At 38.7% G+C, this 26,241-nt stretch overlaps 2 protein-coding genes across 3 annotated transcripts in view; one reads left to right on the top strand and one right to left on the bottom strand.

The window, feature by feature from the left end:
- Positions 1 to 13,629, top strand: part of ZZZ3 (zinc finger ZZ-type containing 3) — a 91,173-nt gene extending 77,544 nt beyond the window's left edge. The window contains exons 11-15 of the mRNA XM_077771138.1: positions 3 to 56; positions 2,938 to 3,090; positions 8,731 to 8,865; positions 11,938 to 12,038; positions 12,349 to 13,629. Of these exons, the coding sequence (XP_077627264.1) occupies positions 3 to 56; positions 2,938 to 3,090; positions 8,731 to 8,865; positions 11,938 to 12,038; positions 12,349 to 12,493 (588 nt within the window). The 3' untranslated portion in view covers positions 12,494 to 13,629. The remainder of the gene's footprint in view (positions 1 to 2; positions 57 to 2,937; positions 3,091 to 8,730; positions 8,866 to 11,937; positions 12,039 to 12,348) is intronic.
- Positions 13,630 to 17,938: 4,309 nt separating this feature from the next.
- The window catches only part of AK5 (adenylate kinase 5), a 228,566-nt gene continuing 220,263 nt past the window's right edge, over positions 17,939 to 26,241 (bottom strand). For both annotated transcript variants that reach the window (XM_077771136.1, XM_077771137.1), the window contains exon 14: positions 17,939 to 19,324. In XM_077771136.1, coding sequence (XP_077627262.1) covers positions 19,256 to 19,324 — 69 coding nt within the window. In that variant the 3' untranslated portion in view covers positions 17,939 to 19,255. The remainder of the gene's footprint in view (positions 19,325 to 26,241) is intronic.

The following is a 26,241-nucleotide window of genomic DNA, read 5'->3' as shown; positions in this document are numbered from 1 at the left end:
AGGCTTGCATTCCAGTCCCAGGCAGAACACCAAACTTATATATGTACTCCAAAAAGGTAAAAAAGAGAAAGTAAACTTTAGATTTTTGATTAAATTTATCAAAGAATTGCTGTGTAAAGGCATATACATTTATCAGAACAAAATTGTTTTATTTTTAAAATCTGACTTACTCTCAGCATTTTGTTATATTGGGGCTAGACACAGGATAGGTTTCTATTATTGGTACTCAGTGAAATTGAATGATCTTTATGTTCATTATTTTCTTAGGAGTAGGTTAGTTTATGTGAATGGGTGCTACTTGGAAGATTTAGATTGAAGGTATATCAGAAAGGCCTTTGTGATGATAAAAATTTTAGAAATTTTGGGACACCTGGGTGGCTCAGTCAGTTAAGTGTCTGACTTTAGCTCAGGTCATGATCTCACAGTTCGTGAGTTTGAGCCCTGCATCAGGCTCTGTGCTGACAGCTCAGAGCCTGGATCCTGCTTCGAATTCTCTGTCTCCCTCTCTCTCTGCCCCTCCTTTGCTCGCACTCTGTCTCTCTCTCAAAAATAAATTTTAAAAAATAAAAAAAAAATTTTTTTAGAAATTTTAACTCTTTAATAATCAATTTGTTTTTTATCTATGCTATATAAATCCAAAAATAGAGGTGTTTATTAAAATATATTATTCAGTCCTCACTACAGTTCTAGAAGTGTGAGTAGTATTATCACTTAGACTTTAACAATAATAACATTAATAGCTAGCTTTTTTTTTTTACAAATAGTTTATTGTCAAATTAGTTTCCACATAACACTCAGTGCTCATCCCCACAAGTGTCCTCCTCCATGCCCATCCCTCCTCCCCCCCACATCCATCAGTCCTCAGTTTTTGTCAGCATTCAAGAGTCTCTCATGGTTTGCCTCTCTCCCTTTCCCTCACCATTTCCACCCTTCTTCTCCCCCTTGTTCCTCCGTCAAGTTCCTCCTAATCCTCCTATACGTCCAAACATATGATATTTGTCCTTCTCTGCCTGACTTACTTCGCTCAGCATAACACCCTCAAGGTCCATCCATGTTGCTACACATGGCCAGATTTCATTCTTTCTCATTGCCATGTAGTATTCCATGGTATAGATAAACCACATCTTTTTGATCCATTCGTCCGTTGATGGACACTTAGGCTCTTTCCATGTTTTAGCTATTGTGGAGAGTGCTGCTATGAACATTGGGGTACATGTGCTCCTGTGCATCAGCATTTCGGTATCCCTTGGGTAAATTCCTAGCAGTGAATAGCTAGCTTTTATTCTTCTTACTGGAAGCTCAGGGCCAGGTGCTGTTCTACAGCCTTTTTATAGATGAGAAAACTAGGCCTTGGGTGCCTTTCGGACTCAGTTGGTAGAGCATGTGACTCTAGATCTCAGGGTTGTGAGTTTGAGACCCATTTTGGGTGTAGAGATTACTTAAGAATAAAATTGTAAAAATAAACAGAAACCTAGGCCTTAAGATAAATTGAATCACTTGTCTAGTCATAATAGCTAGTGAATCTGAGAACCACTTTTCCTCTGATTCTCATCCCAACCCTTTTCCCACTATTCTCTTCTCTACAGTGAGAAAGCTGTCATCCCTCTCCTACGTAAACCATTGCATCAAATTGTTGATGGTTTTTGCTTTAATTGCAACATATAAAGCACATAATTGGCCGTTTTCATTTCCTTAGTAAATCATCCTGATGTTTCCCCTCCACTAGCACTGTCTTCCTTCACATAAGAAGCTAAGAGTATATCTAATGCTGTTAGCCTCCTTATTGAAGCTGTTTTATGTAATTTTACATTAAGAATATTATCTGTACAGCTCCATATTTTACAAGTTTTGTTTTTAGTCTTGATACCAACCTTTGGAAGCTCATTTTAACTTGTCAGTTGATGTAAATATTTTGGATTACCTCCCTACCCACCCCTACCCCCAGAATAGCATTACATTAAATATGTAGAGTTCACCCTATACCTTTGGAATGTTGGAACCTTCATAACTGGTTTTCAGTTTAATAGCTCTAATTTTTATGGTTAATTTCTAAATTAACTTTAGATGTGTTGGGTAACTTAGATTTTCACAGCTGAGACTAGTAATGATAAAAAAAGGAATACTAAAGAAACCTGAATGTATTCCCTCCTTTGAATGCACTAAATTTTAAGTTAATATTTGGACCGTTGATCGTAGAGTTCTAGCCCAGCCATAGACACAATGATTCCTTGCCATGGTTGGAGTTTGAATCTTAAAACAGCTGAAATGATGGTTCCTGTAGTTGAGATTTTTCTCTGTGGCTGTACTGTCTATGAAGGGAGGCAGTCTGCCTAGTGGTTTGAGAGTGAGGGCTTTGGACCCATACAGGCCTAGTTTGTAATCTTGGTGCTACCGCTGTCTAGCTGTAAACACCCTGAACAAGAACCTTAACCTCCATCTTTAAATTAGAGGTGATAATAACTACTTCATAGTAACATTGTGAGGGTTAAATGACGCTGACATACAGTAAGCAGTGAATCAGTGTTAGATAGTATTTTTAGACATTCATCACGTTGTGGAAAATTCTTTTTATTTGATCGTGTTCTATCTGGCTTAGCCTACTTCATCCTCCCTGGTCTTCTATACAATGACTTTAACAGGAGTTAAGCATTTGAATGTCAAGAGTATGGTCAATACTGTGGATACAGATATAAGCTAGATAGCATGTGAGCCATGTTTTTGGGATATTTCCCCCCTGCATTTTTTTTGTAAATCTAGTACTGCTTTAAAAATCTAGATAATCTATAGAAAAAAACAACCATATAAGCATATGCTGAAAGGTAGAGCCAAAATCCTTTTAATAGATAGACTTGGAGGAAGTAATAGTTATATTTTAGGATCTTTGATTCTTTTAATGATTTTCCAATGTCCAAATCAAAAATTTGTTTTCTCACTTAGTCTTCAACAAGCAGACGACAGCACCCCCTTAATAAGCATCTCTTTAAACCTTCCACTTTCATGACTTCCCATGAACCGCCAGTGTATATGGATGAAGATGATGACCGATCCTGTTTTCATAGCCACATGAACACTGCTATTGAAGAGGCATCAGTAAGTTATCTATTTATATAAATATATATACCTATATATATATCTATGTATTATACAGATAAGGTCACAGAATGAAGAGTACCAGAATTTTTAAATTATTCCTGCCCTTCAGAGTATGTCGGTTTCTTTTAATTAACAAGTCAAGTTTATGGGCTTTTAAGAAAATGATATGTTGTTATATTGTTAATATATAATATAAAAGAAAAATTTTAAACATTCAAAATAGAGTATTATAATGAATTGTATATAATATATATAGAACATTAATAAAAGAAATTTCTAAAACATATACAAAAATAGAGTACTGTAATGAACCCACATGTACCTATTACCCAGCTTCAGTAGTTATCAGCTTATAATCTTGTTTTCATTTATACTTCTTACCCACCTCAGCTCCATCCTGGATTATTTTGGAGCAAATCCTAGACATTACAGAGTATTATTATCATGTTTATAAAAAGGTAATTCCTTACACAAATATACACTCAGTTCACACTTCTGCAATCATAAATTGCAATAGATTTCCTCCTTTCTTCCATCCCCACCCCCTTTTTCCTCTTCATAGAACTTTTTTGCTGAAAAAACTGGGTCATTAGAATTTACCACCGTGTACATTTTGTTTGCTTCTCCCTGGGGTCACTTATTCTGTTTTACTGCTCCCTGAATTTTCTGTAAGTCAGTAGTGGATCTAGATAATTGACCAGATTCAAATTTGTTTGTTATGGTGGGTAGGACTACTTCGTGAATACTTTAATCAGTCTGGTGGTCTTCTCTCTCTCTTTTTTTTTTTTTTTTTTTGACATAGTAGGAATTGATCATTGCCTGGATTCATTAGATGTTACAAAAAGTGATATTCTTTCATTTCTTCACCTATTTGATAGAATATTCTAGAAAGTAACCCTCTCCATCAACTATTTGATTCCCCTAAGGTACATATGGAAGAGGCAGTATAGCTGCTTGATTCTTCCCCTTGTTTTCTTATTTTTAAAATGATTGGGTTTATTCTCCAGTATCCTCCAAAAATGACCAATGAGGGTTAAATTTTTTTTATTCTTCTGAACTGTTGTACATAAACATATCTAATATGTTTTAGTACATTAATATTACTGACTTTATTAGTGTTCAGATTGGCCCATTGGTCAGTTTTAACCTGTTCAGGTTGGATTTTGGGATCTTTGGACAAGATTCTAGTAGTTTTTGAAAGCTTCTTCATTATCTGCTCTGAGAAGGAAATTCTAGGATTATCTTCTGTTTTCCTCCTCAGACCTAGAATTAGTCCTGCTTTCTTTTATTAGGAAATGTGGTTGGAGATGATAGCCTGACTGTAGGAATCTTACTGGATGCTGACTGATCATTGTTTCTAGGCCTATTTAATGGATAGAGCTGTGAAACAGGTTATATTTTTGGTTAAAAATAATGGGGCACGTGGGTGGCTCAGTTGGTTAAGTGTCTGACTCTTCATCTTGGCTCAGGTCATTATCTTACAGTTCATGAGTTTGAACCCCACATTGGGCTCTGCCCTGGCGGTGCAGAGCCTGCTAGGAATTCTGCCTCTCCTTCTCTCTGCTCCTCCCCTGCTAGTGCTGTCTTGTGTGCGTGCTCACTCTCTCTCTCTCTCTCAAAATAAAAACAAACTTTTAAAGAAAAATAAAATATAAGACCTCAGGGGCACCTGGGTGGCTTAGTCAGTTAAGTATCGGACTTCGGCTAAGGTCATGGTCTCAGGGTTTGTGAATTCAAGCCCCACATCAGACTCTGTTGTTACCACAGAGCCTGCTTTTGATACTCTGTGCCCCCTCTCTCTGCCCCCTCCCTGCTTGTGCTCTCCCTGTCTCTCTTAAAAATAAGTAAACATTAAAAGACATCATAAGTTTATATTTTTTTAATTTCAGATTCAACTTAAGGACTTTAGGGATTTTACTTCTCCTTATTGATCTTAAATATGTATCATCTTTCTCCCATGCTGGGAATCCCAGATATCAGTGACATTGACATAATGTTCACTTTCTTTGTCTCATAGTGCTGACAGTAGTCTCAAAATATAATAATAGTAACCTTAACGATCAGCAGTATGACAACTGAAAACAGATTGTTTTTGACAGTTCTTTCTTTTTTCTTTTTTTGCCTTAGGATATATGCCACTGTAGACCGAAAGTCAATCCTCTTCTAGTAATTCCTCTTTGTGTTATTGACTGGACACTAATTTAGGTCAATTTATTTTTTTTTTCCTACCCATCTATAGACATTCCTGTTTATTGCTGTTAATATTTTTATTTTACTATCCTGAAATTCATTTCCTCAGTAACATGATTCTGAGTCTTTGCTTAAAGGATATAAAGATTACCTTATTTCTTTCTTAATACTCTGATTATGTATTATAATTGGCAAAGGAGATTTTAATGAAAGATCAGCAAATAAAAGTCTCTTTTTTTGTTCTGTTTGTAGATTAGCCAAATACTGAAAGTATACTTTGGTATGAAACTACTATAAAATGACTGTATTCTTTAAAAATTTTTTTCTTTTTAGAAACATCTAGGGGCGCCTGGGTGGCTCAGTCAGTTAAGCGTCCAGCTTCAGCTCAGGTCATGATCTCATGGTTTGTGGGTTCGAGCCCTGCGTCGGGCTCTGTGCTAACAGTTAGCTCAGAGCCTGGAGCCTATTTCAGAGTCTGTGTCTCCCTCTCTCTCTGACCCTCCCCTGCTCATGCTGTCTCTCTCTCTCTCTCAAAAATAAATAAAACATTAAAAAAAAATTTAAAAAAAGAAACAGCTAATATCTGCTGTGTCTTAAGATATGGCATTTGTGTGTAATTTTGTACTTTGTGAAAATTAGAAATATTCATTTGAAAAATACTGACTTTAGATTTTATATATCAGACCCTGCTGGAGGTCAGCTGCACAGTTCTGAACAAAATATTTATGATCTTTGCTCTTAACAAATCTTAGTCCTGTGGGAGGAGATAAATGTATAATTTCCAATCAATAAGTTACAGATTTAAAAAAATGCTTCAAAAATAACTGATTATAATTATTTAAGGAGTACTTTATTTAGATTTGGAATTTAAGTGGAAGAACTCTAAAGAAGTGGTAGTCAAGGTGACATTAGAAGGATGAACAAAATGTAGCTAGATGAGGAGATTAATATATTTAAGAGATTGAATTTGATTTAACTTTTGTTTGCTTGATTTTATTTATTTACTTTTAAATGAGTACCAGTTCAAATCATTCTGAATTTTGAAATAGCTGTTCCGACATTTATTTAGGAAACTACTAGTGGTAAAATTTATAAATTCAATTTCTTTTTTTTAGAAAAACAATTTCTAAAGAGACAATATGATTACATGTGTGTACTTCCGTAAGTTTAAACTCTGTACACCATTTTAACCTCATTTGGAGTTAGTCATAGGATTTCCCTTTTAAGTAAACGTTAAAAATGATTTTAACAAGCAAATCTGTTTGTATTTTTTTTAAAAACTTAATTGTGGTAAATACATATGCTCACATTTTTGTGAACCAATCTCCAGAACTCTTTACTTCTTAGAAAACTGACACTCAGAACCATTAAACAGTATCTCCCCATTGCCTCCTCCTTCCAGCCCCTGGCAACTCCTATCCTACTTTGTCTCCATGAATTTGGCTATTATGGGTGCCTTATTTAAGTGGAATCCTGCAGGTTCTGTCCTTTTGTGATTGCCTTTTATCACTTACCATAATGTATTCAAGGTTCATCTCTCTTGTAACATGTGTCACTCTTTCCTTCCTTCTTAAGGCTGAATAATATTTTATGGCATGTATGTACCACATTTTGTTGATCTGTTCATCTGTCCATGGGCACTTGGTTTGCTTTCACTTTGTGGTTATTGTGAATAATGCTGCTATGAACAGAGATGTACAAATATCTATTCAAGTCCCTGCATTCAGTTCTTTGGGTGTAGACCCAGAAGTGGAATTGTTAGATCCATATATTAATTCTACATTTAATTATTTGAGGAACCGCCATATTGTTTTCTACAGTGGCTGCAACATGTTACATTCTCCCCAACAGTGCACTAGGGTTTCAGTTTCTCTCTATCCTTGCCAACACTTGTTATTTTCTGGTATTTTTTTTCTTTTGCTAGTAGCCATCCTACCAGTTGTAGTTGTGTGGTGATTTAACTTTTCTTAGTCTTGTTGACCAAATTTAATAGCATCCTTAGACTTAAAATGCAAATTAAAAATTTTGGTAGAGTTTCTATTCTTTGTATTTGCTTAAAATATCTGAATTTAATAAATTTCATTATGAAATTTCTTATCACATTATTTAACTAGTTAAGTCATGTTATATTAGTGTTAGATATTTATTACATTACTTACATTGTCATTTTCAGTGCTGGTATAGAAAGGCAGTAGCTATCATTTAACATCTTTAGTTGACAGGAACTTGAAATATGAGTGAAAGACAGTGGGAGATAAGGTAAGTGAAGTATGAGATTGTAAACACACTTATTCCACTGAAGACTTTGGACTTGACTCTGTAGACAGGAAGTCAGTGGGAGATTGTAAATCATGGTCGAGCTGGAGAAAGGAGTGGATACTATAGAGGACCAATTTGAAAAATTTCAGAAAGTGTTAAGTAGTGACAGATTTTGTTGGATTAGATATGACAGTGAAAAATTAAGGATAGCAGTTAGATTTAGGCCTTAGATGCTGAGTGTATAAGGAGTTACTTAAATATTCAGACAAATCTGGGTTCAAATTACCTGATTCCACAACTAATTAACTATGTGACCTTGGGTAAATGTTACAATTTCTATAAACACGGGTTTCCTTGACATAAAATAAACATTATAGTTAATAATACCTAAAATGAGAAGCAGGAGGAATGGGAATGGTAGGAGTTATCTGGACCAGGATTGGTAGACTAGGGTTGGGGTCAGTGAATTGGAGATGATTTCAGGAGCATTGTAGAAATTAGTGACCATGATTTCATGAGGTCGCAAAGGAAAGAAATGGATCACTGATGGCAGAGCACAAATAAATTGGCAGAATGGGTAGGAAGCAGTTAGTGATTCATCTATCAACTTTACCTTCATATATTTGTATAGTTTTAGTATTCATTTTTTATGCTCTTCTAAATAATCATCTTTGTAATTTAGTTTATCCCCTTGGGTAAGACAGGAATGTCCTGCCTTGATTATTGGGAGTGTATAGAGCAGAAAGTGGTTTGCTCATTGTTAAGAAAATGTCATATTTACTTGAGGAAGCATAACAGTGTTTTAGAGAAGAGGCGCTTCCTGCAGGTGAGGTAGAAGTAGATTAGCAGGAGTGTCACAAGTAGCCGTGAATGTGTTGGGATGCATCTGCGTTAGTGTGTGACAGAGGCGGGAATCATCCCCTGGTGCTTTGTTAGGCGGCCTGCTGCAACCCAGTAATAGGCGGCCTCCTGCAACCCAGTATTACTGTTGCGTTAAGAAGCCTTCCGGAAGTGTTAGTCTAAAATATCGCTAATAGCAACACTAATTTTCTGTCAGCCCTATAAGATGAGGTATCTTAAAAATGAAAAATATTTTGTTAGTAGAAAAATACTCTGTGTCAGTATTCTTACTGTTAATTCATTTTAATTATCAAACATTTCTGTTTTCTGTTTTTTTTCCTTTATTAGGATGAAGAAAGTATTCCTATTATGTATAGGAATTTACCTGAATATAAGGAACTATTACAGTTTAAAAAGTTAAAGAAGCAGAAACTCCAGCAGATGCAAGCTGAAAGTGGATTTGTACAGCATGTGGGCTTCAAGGTAAATTCTGTTGTTCATTCAATTTTTGAAACGATGATAAGAGAAATTTAGTTTCTGCAGCTTTAAATTCCAGACTTCCCAGCATACAGATAAAAGTAAGTTTAGCTTTAGTCCTGTTCATTTATATAAAGTAGTGTGCTACAGTTTCTGGTCTCAATAGGTTTATGATTCAGTGGAAAGAAGGCAGACATACAGGTAGGTATCTGTATTTTGAGGTAAAATATGAGATGTTTTTCTAGCTATTTCTTTTTTTTTTCGGCTTCACTGAGATATAACTGACAGATAAAAATTATATATATTTAAGGTGTACAAAATGTTAAGGTGTCAAATCATCACCTTACATAGTTACCTTTTTTGTATGTGTGTGGTAAGGAAACTTGAGGGTACTCTCTAAGCAGATTTCAGGTACGCAGCACCATATTATTAATCCCATGCTGTCCATTAGGTCTCCAGAACTGATTTCTCTTATCATTGAAAATTTGTACCCTTTTGACTAACATCTCCCCATTTCTCCCACATCCCAGCCCCTGGCAACCACCATTGTACCCTCTACTTCTAGGAGTTTGAGTTTTCTGTTTCATTTATAAGTGAGATCATATAGCACTTGTTTCTTTCTGTGGCGTATTTTACTTAGGATAATGTCCTCCGCTTTCTCATCCATGTAGTCACAAATGGTGGGATTTCTTTCTCTTCTACAGCCGAATAATATTCCAGTGTGTGTGTGTCACTTTTTTTGTTGTTTTTTTTTTATCCTTTCATCCATTGGAGCTATTTCTCTTTTTCTTGCTGTTGTTCGTAGATCAGAAATTTCTTTTCACCATTCAGGCTACTAGAAATATATCCATTCAGTCCACAAAATTTTGAAATACCCATTATGTTCCAGGCACTTTGCTTCAGTTCTAGGGATTCATTAGTAAATAAGATGGACTCAGTTTCTGTCCTTACTCTGTTTTCATCTCCTAAGGAATTTAGAGAAGTTAAATTAGTAAAAATAGTTGACTACGGCTAGAGAATATACTAGAGAGTAGTGCGGCTATTGAGGTGCCTTGGAGATTTGCCGAGGAGTTTAAACTTTCCTTAAAAGGTTGGGGAACCATTGAAGAATTTTAAGCAGACAGTATATGAAATTTGTATTTCAGAAAAGTCATTCTGATAACTTACACTATTAGTATAGATAACTTTTGAGAAGGCAGTGGGTTTAGAGTGGATAATCTCTGACCACTATATTGTTAAATTTTGTAAACATTAATGTGTTCATGTATGTTATTTATGTAATTGAAAAAAAATTAAGTGAAGGAGAAAAAGATAGTTCTGGACTTAGTATGGAGAATGGATAAGAAAAAAGCAAGGCTGGAGGCAGGGTGACTGGTTAGAAATTCTTTTGGTATTATGTGGAAACTAATTTGACAATAAACTATTTGTAAAAAAAAAAAACAAAAAAAATTCTTTTGGTAATTTAGGCCAAAGATGAGAATGTCTCAGGCTTGATTGGTGGCTGTGGAAATTGAGAGAGATTGACAAGTTTGAGAACCTTTGGGCTTTAGAATTGACTGTACTTGGTAAGGTTGGAGGAAGTAAAACTGTGACCATGAACTACAGAGTTGCTGGTAGTGGTATACGTAAAAATATTGATACCTGCTGTGACTGATAAACAGAAACTTAAAATTATTATACCTCTCATCCTCTGGTACGGCCATTAGCCATACTATATTAAATGATTTTTCCTTTTGGTCTTTCCGTGACTCTGCTTCTCCATTAGAAATTTTCTTAATTGATATCTCTGGTCTTTCAAGAGTAAAGTCTCTACTTCTCAGAATTTGCCATAAAACCCGGCTGTGGCTTGTTTACTAATCTGTCGGTTACTCTAGTTGGTCTGATGATCAAAGAAACTAGAAGTGAGATTTATTTACAAAATTGCCCTGAAGACACTGGAGGCTACCACAATGCCACAGCACTGAGAAGGAGGTACACCTGCCTTTTCTTTATGATGGGCATTAGTAATTAGGCTTCTTCAGGCTTTGAAGAATAATTCAGTAAGAGAAAAGTTTAGAGAGGATTTTGTGTTCACCTGGGTTAGCTAAGGATAGCTTGTTAAATAGTTCTATATAGTTGTAACTATCGTATTAAGTCAGTGGTTCTCAATCACAGTCATTATATATTGGTCTGAGGTACCTTTAAAGTAAATAGTTATTGGGGCACCTGGGTGGCTCAGTCAATTAAGCATCCAATCTTTGATTTTTGGCTCAGGTCATGATTTCGCAGTTCATGGAATCGAGCCCCCATTGGGCTCTGGACTGAGAGCAGGATGTCTGCTTGGGATTCTGTCTCCCCGTCTCTCTGTGCCTCTCCCTCACTCATGCTGTCTCTCTTTCTCAAAATAAACTTAAAAAATAAATAGTTATTAACACTTAAATGTCTAAATTTGCAAATGATTACTTAAATTTTTATTTACTTTTTTAAAAAGTTTATTTTGACAGAACAAGCAAGCACACATGGGGGAGGGGCAGAAAGGGAGAGAGAGAATCTCAAGTAGGCTCCATGCTGTCAGGTCAGAGCCTGATACGGGGCTCGATCTCACAAACCATGAGATCCTACCTGAGCTGAAATCAAGAGTTGGGGGCTTAATTGGCTGAGCCACCTAAGCACCCCATACTTAAAATTTTTTAAAGTAAATTAAAGAGTAAGTACACTTTCCATGATGAGCACTGAGTAAGTAACAAATAGAATTGTTGAATCACTATATTGTATACCTGAAACTAATAGAACACTATATCTTTACTGGAATTAAAATACAAAACAAAAATTTTCTATAAAGTAAAGTTAAGCATATTGAGGGTTATCCCTCGGCTATTATAATGTACCTCTCACTCACCTATACATTCATCTTGAATGAATGAAATTTGTGCTAGTTTGCTAGAAATTCTATCTAACTCACAACCATTTTTGTGTAATATTACTGTCTAGTTCCCTAGGGAGAGAGATGTTCTTGTGCACATCCTTTGTGTCCCAGTGGGAAAACGGGGTTTTGGGAAAATGTAGCTTAATATTTTTTTCTCTCTGAAACTTTTCTAGTGTGATAACTGTGGCATAGAACCTATCCAGGGTGTTCGGTGGCACTGCCAGGATTGTCCTCCAGAAATGTCTCTGGATTTCTGTGATTCTTGTTCAGACTGGTAAGTGTTCTCTTCATTGTAGGCCTTCAATTTGGACAAGTAAAGAGCTTTTCGGCCACTAGTGAATTTGATTTCCAAAGTACTTAGAAAATGGCCACATTTCGTAGATTAAATTTTATTGTTGTAGGCAATTAAGAAATTTTCTTTAATTATACCACATCTCAAGTAAATTTCCATTAGAGGTTTTGGTAGATAAATGAGTTTAAAGAAGTGGAGCCGTGAGGAATTGTTATAATATCTAGACACAAATGCATCCAGTGCCATGTAACGATGTGTCTCTGTATGTGTGTGTTTGTGTGTTTCTTTGCAGCCTACATGAAACAGATATTCACAAGGAAGATCACCAATTAGAACCTGTTTATAGGTCAGAGACATTCTTAGACAGAGACTACTGTGTGTCCCAGGGCACCAGTTATAATTACCTTGACCCAAACTACTTTCCAGCAAACAGATGACATGGAAGAGAACATCGTATACTAGTCCTCTTCAACACATAGCAATGGTATCATTGTGAATTATGTGCACAGTTTGGAAAGATTCTCTGCTTTCCCTGAAATGACACTCACAGCATGACAGCTTCCTGAGTGTTCTCGTCAAGTCCAGCTCTGCACCGTTGTGGCTCTAGATCACTGTTCAGCAGCTGAGCATTCCTGGTGAGCAAAGGGTTTCCCTGGTGAATTTCTCACCACCACCTTAAAGCCCTTTAGGTGGTGATCTTAAATGGGTGAGATGAAAACGAGAGCACACATTAAAGAGAGAGTAAATTCCAAAGGTTTCAAAGAACTCGGTCATAAATAGAATAATGAGAAGACAAAGTATTTATATTAAAACAGTTTAGTAGCTTTCCGTTTGTGAAAATAGTTTTCGGCACAGAAGCTGACTTCTTAGACAAAGTTTTAACCAATGATGGTGTTTGCTTCTAGGATATACACTTTAAAAGAACTCACTGTCCCAGTGGTGGCCACTGATGGCCTTTAGTAAATCGGAGCTGCTTAACCATATTGATGTCTAATTTCCTGTAACCACAATGGACTGTCCTTATTACCAACAGCGAAGCACTACAGGAGGCACTGTGGCACTGCTTCCTTGACCAGCTCATGGTGTGTGAATGTTATAAAATTGTCACTCAGATATATTTTTTAAATGTAATGTTATATAAGATGATCATGTGATGTGTACAAACTATGGTGAAAAGTGCCAGTGGTAGTAACTGTGTAAAGTCTCTGATTCACAACATTAATTCCTTTAAAATACACAGCCTTCTGCCTCTGTATTTGGAGTTGTCAGTGCAACTCATCAAAGAAAACTGCCTAATATAAAAATCATATATATGGTAATAATTTCCCTCTTTTGTAGTCTGCACAAGATCCATAAAAGATTGTATTTTTATTACTATTTAAACAAGTGATTAAATTTAGTCTGCGCAGTGAGCGAGAGTTCACATGCATTCTTTTATACTGCTGGATTTTGTTGTGCATCATTTAAAACATTTTGTATGTTTCTTCTTATCTGTGTATACAGTATGTTCTTGAATAATGTTCATTTGTCAGGAGAACTGTGAGAAATAAACTATGTGGATACTGTCTGTTTATATTATAGAATGCTTGTTGTGACTTCCTTTTGGTTAGATTTTGGATTTGTTTTACTAGTGTTAAAACCCCCCAAAAAAGTTTTTTTTAGGGGGTTGCTTTACGTTTCTGCCATTTAAAAAGAGTAAGGGCGATACAGTATTAAGGAAATTGAACTTGAGAAGCTCTGTGAAAAGATGGTAGTCTTTTCACTCGGTGTGTGCTGAAATACTAAATTAAACTAGGTTACAGAAAGAACACATACCGTGGTTAAAGAAAAAAGCTATTATTAATGTCCAGATGTGAAAACTATACTTAGGCTGAAAAATTTTTACTCTGATTCTTTTAGATGAAAGTAAGCCCCTCCACGTGTTTAATTTAAACAGATGGTTTTTGAAAAGCACTCTATTCACTGGCAGTTATTATTGACTATTGGAAGAGATAATATAAAATCTTAAGATTAATATTATACAATTTTTAGATTAAGTCCCCTGTTTTTTCCAATTTTAAATCAAGGGAATGTCACTTACTCCTCCTTCAATACATTGTAGGATACTAAAATCATACCTTGAATTTTTTTTAATTGAGAAAAGTAATATTATTTTAAATATAGAAATATGAGAATTTTAAAGTAATATATTGATTAAAGATTACTGATGTTGATAAAATATATTGCATCAGCAAGAACACGAAATGGATTTGAGCTTTACTTCTCACCCAGGAATCATTAGTTGGGGAGAGAAGGAATTGTTAACATTTGGGCATTTTGATATTAAATGTTAACTGATATATGCTAGGGAATCTACCTTCTTGTAGCAAGACAGCAGCACTTGATAGTAACTTCTGTGTTTGTATAGAAATAGTACCGATTATTTTGGGGGAACCATTCAGATTTATTGAAAAATCCCATAAAGTATAAAGTATGCTTTAGAAGAGGGCTGTAATACAATTCTGATGCAAACAATACACAAAACAAATTCATTTGACTCTATTTTTCAAGAGCAAAGATTTTGAGCACTTTGAGGGGCAAAGAGGATTATTTTCTGCTTGAGTGAAGATGTGTTTATTTTGCATTTTTCAACTCCAGGCAAATAGTCCTCCTGGCTTAAAGAGGTCCTATATGGTACTAGTAGCAGTGGCGGTCGAAGCAGTAGTGGTGGCAGTAGTAGTAGTAGTAGTAGTAGTGGTAGTAGTAGTAGTAGTAGTAATACAGTGGTGGTGTTTAATTTGCGGACTGCAGGAATAGGCAAGGCTATCTTTTGCAAGTAGTCCTTTGATCTCTTACAGAGGAGCATTGGCTTTAAGTGACAACATAGACCTACTTGTGAAAGCATGACATATCAAATGGTATTCAGTAGGTCAGATGTATCTCTTGAAATATTATTAGGTTCACGTTATTTGATAAGAACTGAAGGAACTTCTAGTGACACGTAAAATTACCGCTTTAAGATTTAGGCAGAGGAGGCTTTGACTGGAGTGGTGTGCACTAATAATAATAGCAAATACCAGTAAGTGCTTACTGTGTGCCAAGCCAGCATTCAGTAGCAGATTTAATTCTCACAACCTTAGGAGAAAGGTGCATTTATTAACCTGTTTTCATATGAGATCTAGCCAGAGAGGTAAAATAACTTGCCCAAGGTCATATGGTTAATAAAGTGGCCCTGCTTAGATTTTAACCTAGACAGATTGCTCCAGAGTCACTTCCCAATTTCTGGAGCAAGAACATTCCTTTTGTGTCAGGCATCACTAAGGTGTTGGAGATGGCAATGTTGTGGGGGTTGCTTTTCAGTCTTTTTCCCTGGTGTGGTGCGGTTCCTGGAGCTACAAGCCTGAGCACAGGTCTAGGTTCCTAGCATAGAATAGAGAAACAGGTCCTTGGATGGGGAAAAAGCACTTAAATAGTCTGCTACGAGGAGTTGTAGAAAACCACCCAGATGTATAATTTACATATTCTAATTTGACAGCACACATGTGATCTTGAGGCTTTAGGCAAAGTCTCTTGCCTGAGACAGAATTTGTTTCCATGCATACTTGGTGCTTCTCACTTAACCTGATAGTAGCCTTACCCAGTTTTCTTACCTTTCCCCCTCTTTTGTTTAAATTACAGTACAGAACACAGCAGTATACTGAGATTTGAAGAACATTTGTTTAAAGAAAACAGTATATCGCTGGTAGTAAGGATAAATACTGTTTTGTGAAATTCCCTTTTTAGTCATTACTGTGGCATGTTATATAAACTATATTTCCTAATGTAGGTAACAGATTTTGAAAACCATTGTTCTAGTTGCACTGGATGAAATTGGAAGTAGTTGGGTTCCCCCCCCCACCCCAGATAACAAGTAGGTTTTTTTCCCCACAAAGATTATGGAGACATTGATCTTTTTAGGTTGTAAAGTGTTTCTATTTTGTAACCTTACGAAAATATGCTTTTGTTGATACGATCCCAGAAAAAAAATTCCTTTTTCTTTTTTTTTTTAAAACTTTTCTTCGTGTAGCCGATTAAATGAAGTTTTAGAGTGGTCTCCCATGTAGCTCCATAAGGACAGAGACCGTCCCTGTCTGTCTGTCTGTGTCCCTGTGGCCTGCCTGGCTCTTAGTAGATTTTTAGTAAATATTTAATAGTAGCATAATCAGTGTTTTGATGAGTTATGTTTTTTCTCCAGGAAGGTAGGAGAGACCACTTATGTCTGAGTGTGTCTGTGAGCGCCTATGTGGGTGGGGCCCTTTGGGGGCCTGCCTCAGGAGGTCTTTACCAGGCTCAGAGAGTATTGAAGAATTGCAGTCTGTCTTATCTGGAGGATGTAGTTCAAGCCTGGGTGGCTGAGAAGATTAGGGTTTTCTTTCCACTGGAGTGGAAATTCTGGGTCCCAGTCCCAGTTGTGAAAGTGAGGCACTTAGTAAATATTGACAAAGAACCACCTTTTATTGAACTCTAGGAACTAGTAAATGATTTACACATATTATTAATTTGTTCAGTACTAGCAACCCCTCCGTGAGGTTGCTTACTATTTTGATGTCCACTGTACAGATGAAATAACCAAGTTTCAGAGGATATAAATGTTAGCTTTCAATAATAATTGTTATGTATGGGATGGAGGATATAAACCTTGGCCTTCTAGAGCTTATAGTCTAATGCAGAAGAACAGCAATAAATGCATAAATATAAAATATTACATAAACTTAGAGATAAATATCATGGAGAAAATAACGTTTGAAGAAAAATGGAGGAATGAGGACCAGTCTGTCATTTCAGATGGAATAATCAAAGAATGCTCAATGACAAGTGTAAATTTGGACAGAGACCCGGACGGAGTGAGGGAATCAGCCTGCGGATAGCCTGCAGGAAGAGGCAGGATAGCAGCAACAAGGGTCTGATCCAGCAAAGATCTTGGCTTGTTCAGGCAACGTTAAGAAGGCCCATGTAGCTTGAGCCCAGTGAGCAGGAGGAGAATGTAGTCGATGGGCTGTTACAAGGTTACAGGGCCAGAGCAGGTGAGGCCTTGACTATAGACCGTTGTAAAGGAGTCTGGATTGTGTTCTCATGTCTTTCACATACAGTCAAGGGCTTCTGCTGGGCAGAGACCTCTAAGATCCTTTCCTGCTTTAGAATGCTGTGACTTTAAAGTAGTGATGTCATTTCAAGGCATCCAAGTCCAAAACATGTTTTAGCAGTCTCGTGCATCTCTAGATACTCTTCAGGGGCAAAGCCATTTATTTACCTCTGCTGGTTTTTTTTTCAAGAGGGCAGCCAGCTACAGCCGTAAAGCCATGGCATCTGTTGTCTCCTATCCTGTACTCAAGCTGCCCGAGCTGTGGTGGGCATGGACTGTGTTTGCCAATATGTGGCATGTGTTTAAAGGATGTTAATCCCTGCAAAGAGTCATTCTGTTTTTGGCATAAGTGATAATTTTCACCCTCTGATTCTCTCTAATTTGCTCAAATGCTCCTTGTGCTCCCCTACAGAGAGCGAGATGACTGGGGTGGTAATAAAGTACTTGACAACTGTGTGAGTGGAAGGAACATGCCCCATTCTGGTAATAGAGGCATAATTGTAACCAAAGAAATTTAATTTCTTCTTTAGCAAACACTGACATTTCTGTTTAAGAGTGACTGCTAGGGCAAAAGGAAACATAAAAATTACCATGTATCATGAGTACACTGAGAATTCTCTCTGTAATAGCTCAGAACTGATCTATGGCCAAAATTAAAACCATATGAGCATATCATAAATCTCAACTATTAACTGTGTTTGCTTCTAATTCTGTTTGGAATAAGGCTTCAAGTGCTTTCCAGAATGATGTGAGTTACAAATAAATAGAAAAAGAGCTATGCTGTGTTCCATTTATTTTATTGGTACATATACCCATTTTGAGAAAAAAAAAAAAAAGACTTTAAAAATACAGTTCTGTCCCAGAATTGGATCCTTATCAGCACAACCATTGAAGGGAAAAGAACGGCATGCAAACTGAAACTATGGTCATTTGTAGTGACTGAATGGAAGATGCAGTTATTCCAGTAGAATATATAAGAAGCTCTGATTTGGCAACTGATAGCACAAAAGAGAACCCAAACTTCACTGGTTTGAAGCAGGGAAAAACACAGTTTTACATACGGATATGATAAGGCTTGCTCAGCCCTGGAAAAGGCCTGTATGAAACCAATACAGCGCTGGGATCTGTTCAACATCATGTACTGACATGCCTCTCCCACCCACATCAGTTTTGTTACTGTTACTTTATTTCTTGCTTGGCAGTAAAAATAAATAAATACATGATCATACAAAATCAAAACTACAAGTTGACATTATTCCAGTGAATGCACTAACAAATCACCTCATGCTTTACGTTATGTTTAAACGGTCATTGGTATTAATTGCTGAAATGCACCACCAGGTATAAAAGAGATTAGGTTAGACGATTTATCAATCTGTTTTCTTAGCCATTATGACAGTATTCCAAGTACTAACCGAGTTCCTAAAAATGAATGCAGAAATGTTATTGGTGACTACTATGGGCTTTACGGTCTTGGGGAAAGCTGTACAATTTCACATTGTTTTATCTCCTGCCAAATTTTCAAATTTATTCATATTTCTTATCACAGTTTGGAGTTATTAACCTGGTCTCTCTGGCTCTGAGCGACTAGTGGATGAGACTTGAGGAAACAGCCACTAGAGGAGGTGCCCAGGTGCCCCTAACCCCCAGCCCCCACCATGTAAGGCCCTTCATCAGGCAGCAGCATGTAACTCTTGGGGTGAGGAAGGACAATGAGTCAGGGCGGGCTAGCCCCCTGTTAGATGACAGAGAACTCAGATGGTCAGACTAGCAAGTCGTGAGGGCACAACTGAACACCACCGCCGTTCACGTACTAGCTAGCAGCTCTGAGGCGCAGCAGATAGGACAGACGAGTGTGCGTGCTGGGGGCGCGGACGGCTGTCTGAATTAGGAAGAAAAGGTTGGATGATACCAAATACACCATGCATGATTTCCAGACACCTCTCAGAAAGGTCAAGCTCGGAAGCAAACAGCAATGTCAGGATTTGGGAGCGTGGGGGACACAAGGGGTCTAACTTGAAACATACTGTGTTAAGGGATGAGCCTTTTAATATTTTTCTCTGTCTCCACTCTCCTTGACGTACATGCCTTTTTGCCTTCAGAAAATAGAATCAATAGCTGTGCAGAGTTGAAGAAAAACTTCCTCCGGTGTCCCCTCTGCATTTACCTATATTTAAAAGGAAAAAAAAAAGTCTTAAATCTTTGTAAATAAGTCTGTTTTTAATAATAAAAGGATTATCTGCTCTTGCTGTGCAAGATTTTAAAATAGAAGACCCCCAAGCCACAGGGAAAAAAAGTGAGTGCTTGTTACGAAACCAGGTTTGCTAAATTAAAGCATCACCTATCAGAATGGACAAAATCCAAAACACATCACCAAATGCTGGTAAAGATGCCAGTACTCGTTCTTTGCTGACGGGAATGCAGAATGGTACAGCCACTTTGGAAGACGGATTTGGTTTGGCAGTTTCTTACAAAATTAAACATCGTTGCTGTAGAATCCAGGAATAGCGCTGCTTGGTATTTATCTAAAGGAGCTGAAAACTTAACATCCACGCAAAAACTGGCACACAGATTATTTATAGGAGCTCTGTTGATAATTGCCAAAACTTGGAAACAACTAAGATTTCATTAGGTGAGTGGATAAACTGTGGTATCCAGACAACGGAAACGAGTTACTAAACCATGAACAGGCTTGGAGGAAACTTCAATTCCTATTGCTAGGTGAAAGCAGCCAATCTGGGAAGGCTCCATACCATAGACATTCTCAAAAAGGCAAAACTACAGAGACAGTAAGAAGACTGGGTTGTGGTGAGAGAGGGATGAATAGGTGGAACAGAAAGGATTGTTAAGGTAGTGCATGGTGGATACCATGTCAATAATTTGTCAAAACCCGGAGGGTGTGAACACCAGGAGTGAACCCTAATGTAAACTGGACTTTTGGTGAGAATGATGTGTTGATGTAGATTCATCGATGAACCTACCATTGTGTGGGACGTTGACATTAGGGGAGGTCATGTGTGTCTGGGGACAGGGATGCATGAGAGTTCTGTGCTTTATCTCAATTTTGCCGTGAATTTAAAACAAACTATGTTTAAAACAATAACAAAATGTAGGTGCCTTGTTCAGGTAAAGTATTGTTAAGGCTTATGGAAAGACTGGAGTTAGTTAAAAGACTTCTGAGCGTTCTGGGGCATTTGGGCAGGATGGGAATAGGGCTTGGGGTGGGTGAGGGGAGTGCACAGAGAAGAAAGCAAAAGCTGGGACGTCCGCTTGCAGGTTAGCTGCGCACAGCATCTCCTCGGACGCTGTTGGCACACCACTGAGAGGAGCCAACAGCAGAGGAAGCCGGCAGCAAGCTGATTTCCTGGGCGTTAAGGCACAACTACCCTTTCCTCTTTCAAAATGTCCCGACGTTGGGGGCACCTGGGTGGCTCAGTCACTTAAGCCTCTGACTTCAGCTCAGGTCATGATCTCATGGTTCATGAGTTCGAGCCCCACATTGGGCTCTGTGCTGAGAGCTCAGAGCCTAGAGCCTGCTTTGAATTCTGTGTCTCCCTCTCTCTCTGACCCTTCCCTGTTCATGCTCTATCTCTCTGTCACTCTCAAAACTAAATAAACATAAACATCTAAAGAAAAAGTGACCCAGTATTATATCAGTTACTGAGGTATGTCCCAGGCACGGGAAGAGGGGACCTGGAGATCCACGGGACCCGGGGTGGGGCAGGCAGTGAGCCTGCAGAGCTGCAACTCTCAGCCTTTGTCTCCACAGGTTCCCCTTTGCTACGGCTGCACTGGGCCAGGCTGCACTGGGCCATCTGATATGCATATTTAACACATTCTTCAGATGGTTCTGCCGTGGGTCGTCTTGGACCACCCTGATCTCTTCCACTCTCATCTACCTTCTTTGCAAACAAGTTTTGATTTCACAACACTTGGGACTTCAGATTCCAGAGGTAGAATAAATTCTCAAAAACAAACCCACAAAACACCAAAACTAAAAAAAAAAAAAAACAACAAAAAACACCGTATTTAAAATATCTCAGAAAATAGATACAACAGTGCTTCTAGAAGTGTTGTTTCTAATAGCCCCAAACTGGAAAAATCACACAAGTCCATCAGCAGTAGATGGATACGTGAATTGTGACAAAGTCACATGATGGAATAGAATTGTGACGGAAGAAACACTACAGCTACTACATTGAACAACAGGAATGAGTCTCCCGAAGCTGTGGTGAAGGAAAGAAGGGAGTTTCGAGTCGAAAGATGGATGCAGTGCGATGCGAGTTCTATAAAATCCAAGGACACACAAAGCTACATCGTGCTGGTCTGGAATCCATACAGAAGTGGTAAAACCAGAAAGAGAAGCGAGAAAGAAGATGATTATCGTGAAAGGCGTGGCTGCCGCTTGGACAGGGGCTGGAGGGGGTGACTGGGGAGACCCTGGGAGCTTCTGCCATTCTTTCCTACTTCCTGGGCCTGCGTGGTGATTACACAGTGTGTGTTTTACAATTCTCCAAACTGTACGTGCGGCATTTATGCATTACTGTGTGTGTGATACATCTCCCAATAAGGAGGAAATTAAAATTAAAAAAAAATTTTAAGTGCCCCCTCCCAATAAATGTGTCCCACCCCTTCCTTCTAGGAGAGTCAGACGGCAGTCTGCAACTTGTCCCTCTGGCTAGAGGCTCTTCGTCGGGGGGCAGAGACTTTGGCTTTGCCATGTTCGTGTCCCTCACAGCACCTTGCCTCTTGTTTTATCCCTCCTCCTTTTTTTTCAACCAACAAACATTTCCTGGGTGCTAACACTGTGTGCTGGAGACACCAAGCTGAACAAGACAAAATGACCCTGCTCTCCAGGAGCGCATGGCTTAAGAACAGAGATGAAGAATTAACAGGAATTTACTCTATTTCGAGCTCAGCACAGGAGCTGTGGATACAGGAACACCTTCCACAACGCTGGGAAGGCAGGGAGCTTCCTGAGGAAAGTCGTCGTCGTCGTCATCATCATCATTAGCACTATGGAAGCATAAGTGCTTTTATTTTTAAATAAATACATTTATTTTTAATTGAAATGTTTTTCTACCTCTGCCCTTGCTTCACTTCCATCCTTGCTTGCTAGCTCCCTTCCTTTTCCCTCCCTCATCTCAAGTCATCCATCGCCCCTTCTTGCCTCTCCACCCCGCCGTGGGTCCCTCCCCTCTCTCATTCCGTTCCTTACTCCCCAGCGTAAGTGCTTTTTAAACATTCAGATAATTCTGACAGTGATCTTGGGAGGACAGACATTATCCCCACTTCACACATGACAAAACTGAGGCTCTGAAAGAGGAATTAAATCTCCCAAGGTCATACAGCTAAGGAAGTGGCAGGGATCCGGTGGAAACCAAGGTCTCTGACTCCAAAGTCCTTGCACTTCTCGGCCACAATTCTGATACAGCCACTGGTTCAAAATGGCTGCTTGGTTGCGTTTGGCTGCGTCAACAAGGCGTGAAGCTCGAATGGTAAGCCTATGTTGGTCTTATAGATTCTCTGACATGATTATGGGAGCCACGTAAGGGCTTTTAAAGTATGAGTTGACAGAATCAAACACGTGTACATAACAGTTGATAAATACTTGCTTAGTCAAAACAAACTGCAGGAGGGTTGAAGTGTCAGGCAAAGAGCACTGTGTTAGGAGCCATGATACCTGGTATTAATCCCCAGTGAGCTTCAGGACTCGGACTAGCCATTCATCCTCTTGGTGCCTCAGCTTCCTCCTCTGTAAAGGGACTGATGCTAGACGTGTAACCTCCAGGTTCGGTTCCAGCTCTGATACTCTTTGCTATTCCAAATTTGGTTCACTTTTTTGTGGGGATCAGGCGCCCATCAGTGGGCATCAGGACTGTTCTGTTAAATTTGATGTTGCCAGTCAAGCTGAGCCTAGAGGAGTGGATGTGTATTTGAAGATTTACTAAGGGAGAATGAGAGCCTTCTCTATGGAGAGACCAGCATGTGCAAAGGGATAGAAATTTGAAAGCACCTGCAGCTTTCAGGGATCGGCGGGGCTTTGTTGAGGACAGAGCAAATGCTGCTTGAGCTGGGGGAAGGAATGGAAGAGGAGGCTGGAAAAATAGGTCGGGATGAGGTTGTGCCTCCATAGATTTGCCCATTCTGGACATTGTCTATAAGTGGACTCACACAGTGTATGGTTCTTTTGATTTTTTTTCCCACTAAGCACCATGTTTTCAAGGTTCACCCATATTGTATGCGTGTCAGTACTTCATTCCTTATTACGGCCCCATCATGCCTTATCCTTAGCCTGAACGTACAGGCCATGCCTTGGAATGCCTGCCTTCCCTGACATCGCGTTGCGGCAAATCTGCTGCTGCTCGCTGGCCTGCTGAGCCTGCCTTTGCCCTATCACACCCTGGAAGAAGGGAAGATGTGTCAACTCACTTTCCTGGCCCCTCTCAGGTTCCCTCCCGTGGAGTGGGCATGGGTAAGAAGGTGAAGATCCATTAACACTGGGCTTATCGTTTACACTGTCTATGCCATTATTAGTGGCAGATCGGTCAGGTCTCTGGTCCCCCTGCTCAGTGCATTCTCACATGGAGAATATTTTAAGAGACAATAAGTGACTTTCATCAATTTTCATGTTATTCCTGGGTATGTCAAAAGAAATGGGAAAGACCCAATTTACTGAGTACATTTTAAGCTACAGAAACTATTCTCAGTGCTTCCAACTTTAGCAAATTTAAACCCATTAACAAGGTGCCAGGGTTAAACATCCTTAGTGAACAGATAAGAATCCTGTATCCTGACTGTTTTGCATGAAGGAGACTTCCTCAGCAATTGAGCAAACTTGAAAATAAGATGTCCTCCAAGCTTTTGCTCCATAACCAATGCTTATGCTGTTTTTTTTTTTTAATAACAACTCTCTTTTTCCATGAATAGTTAAAGTAAGCTTCATAGAGTCTTTTTCGCAAAAGACCCCCAATTCTGAATCAGGCAAGTCAGAACATATGAGGCTGTAATGTATTTAACTGACGCCTAGATAAGTGGATGTGCTTTTGACTTCAAGAACCTATCTGTTTGAGTCTAAGAGTTAATATAAAATCCTGCAGTAAATGATCAGTAGAGGAAGTATTTTTTAAATAATAATCATTAAAAAAAAAAGCTACCAGCAAGTGAACAGGAAATAGGATTGAATTTCTGAGTTTTCACCTGACTTCTCAAAGGAGAGCAGTCAGTGATAATACTTCCCAGCAGTGAGCAGAACATATTGCTAAGTTAGGAAAGTAGTTACACTGCTTTAGGAACTGCACACTTTGTCGATTCTTTCTCTTGCGCTCTGTGAATCTGCAAACCATAAAACGGTCGGCTGGTTCAAACACTGCCCAGATCTAGTTGTGTTTCTCCTGAATTTTCCCACGCTGTTTCAAACGGTGCCGGAGTTTTATTTCTGTTTTTCACGTACTGGCGCCATGGGGCTTCTGGGACTGCCCCAGGCCGCCACTGAGTGGTTTATGATCCGTTGTGTGCGCCACCTTCTTCCTTTTCCCATCTTGTCCTCTGTTGGGCCAGACGGAGCCTCACACCGCAGGGATCCCTCACCGCCAGACGAGGCTCAGCAAAGGCAAAGCCCTTAATATGCAGCACCTGCGCGCTGTCTGGGGCCGAGCATCAGATGCAGTCTTCAAAAGTCAGGGTTATGTAAATGACGCTTCTGGGGAGTCCTCCCATGCACATATCCAGGTCAGGACACAGATTTCTCCTTATTCTCAAGGCTATAGGAAGCAAGAGGGCTTTGCATACCTTCATTTTAGAGAGCGTTTAGGACAAGTGTTAGCAACAGGTTTAGGGTGATTTATAACCTGCATATTAATGGCTTCTCTGTACCTAGGACTTTTCCAAAGCACAAGCACTTTGTCCATTTAAAATGTTACGTTTAAAATCTTTCCTTCTTTTTCCTCTTCCTCCCAATTTTGTCTGAAATTTAAATTTGAATGACAGCTTTTTTCATAGACATCCACAAAATTCTAAAACATATCTGATCAGTCATTTCCCTGTTTAAAAGACCAGCAGTATTTAGCTGGAACTTTCTAAGACAGTCTAGAACTGTACTATCCAATGCAGTAGCCACAGGGGGCCTCTGAACACCTGAAAGGCAGCCAGTACCATGGAGGAGCTGAGTTTTTAATACCATGTAATTAAAATCAATCTAACTTTTAAAACTGGTACTTGGACTCCATTATTGGAAAACTCAAAAACGTACTGGGACAACTTGAGTGTGTGAGATCTGCCATTTTAACGATAAATTTTATGGAATACAAATATGATCTCTTTCTGATGAAAATTTAGCATCTGAATTGAGTTATGCTTTAATATGAAGACATATTAAAAAATGAAGTCATAATTTTTATATTGATGACATGTTGAAAAGCTAAGACTTAGGATATATTAGGTCCGATAAAATATATTATTACGTTCATTTCATTTGGTTCTATTTACTTTTTTTTCTTGTTAATGGGACTACTGGGAAATTTTAAATTCTGTGTATGTGGCCCACGTTCTGTTTCTGTTGAACCATGCTGGGCTAGCAAATTTGTTGAGTGAAGGAGGAAACGAATGAGTCCTTCACAGTCTTGCCTCAGCCTTGCTTTCTGGTCTGGCGTGTTACTGCTCTCGTTCATCGGCGTGGCACTAACTACAGCTTGTGCTAACATTATTGTGCTCTTCCATGTGTCAGGGCCTTTGTCCCCTTCACCTCTGTCCATTCTGAACTTGTATTCATCCTTTAGGACCTGCTCAAATGTCCTCTTTTCTCTGAAGCCCTTACCTACCTTAACAGGCTCGGTGCTCCCAAAGGCCCAGAACTTTCTATAAATCTTATTACTGTATTTACCACTTTGCATTGGTGCAGAATTTCATGGGTGTCTTTTCCTCTTGGAATTCCTGGCATTAACCACCACGCCTTGGACATTAGAGACGCCCCATAAATGCCTGCCAAATATGTCAAGGACCCTAGCGGGAACAGCACCAGTCTCCTGCTGGCTTCCAGAACCCACGGCAGTGGCTCCCAGAGACAGAGACATTGTGAGTTAAAGC

The sequence above is a fragment of the Crocuta crocuta genome, unplaced genomic scaffold, assembly GCF_008692635.1.
Source record: "Crocuta crocuta isolate KB4526 unplaced genomic scaffold, BGI_CrCroc_1.0 scaffold125, whole genome shotgun sequence".
Taxonomy (NCBI): Eukaryota; Metazoa; Chordata; class Mammalia; order Carnivora; family Hyaenidae; genus Crocuta; species Crocuta crocuta.
This window is presented reverse-complemented; position numbering and strand designations above follow the sequence as displayed.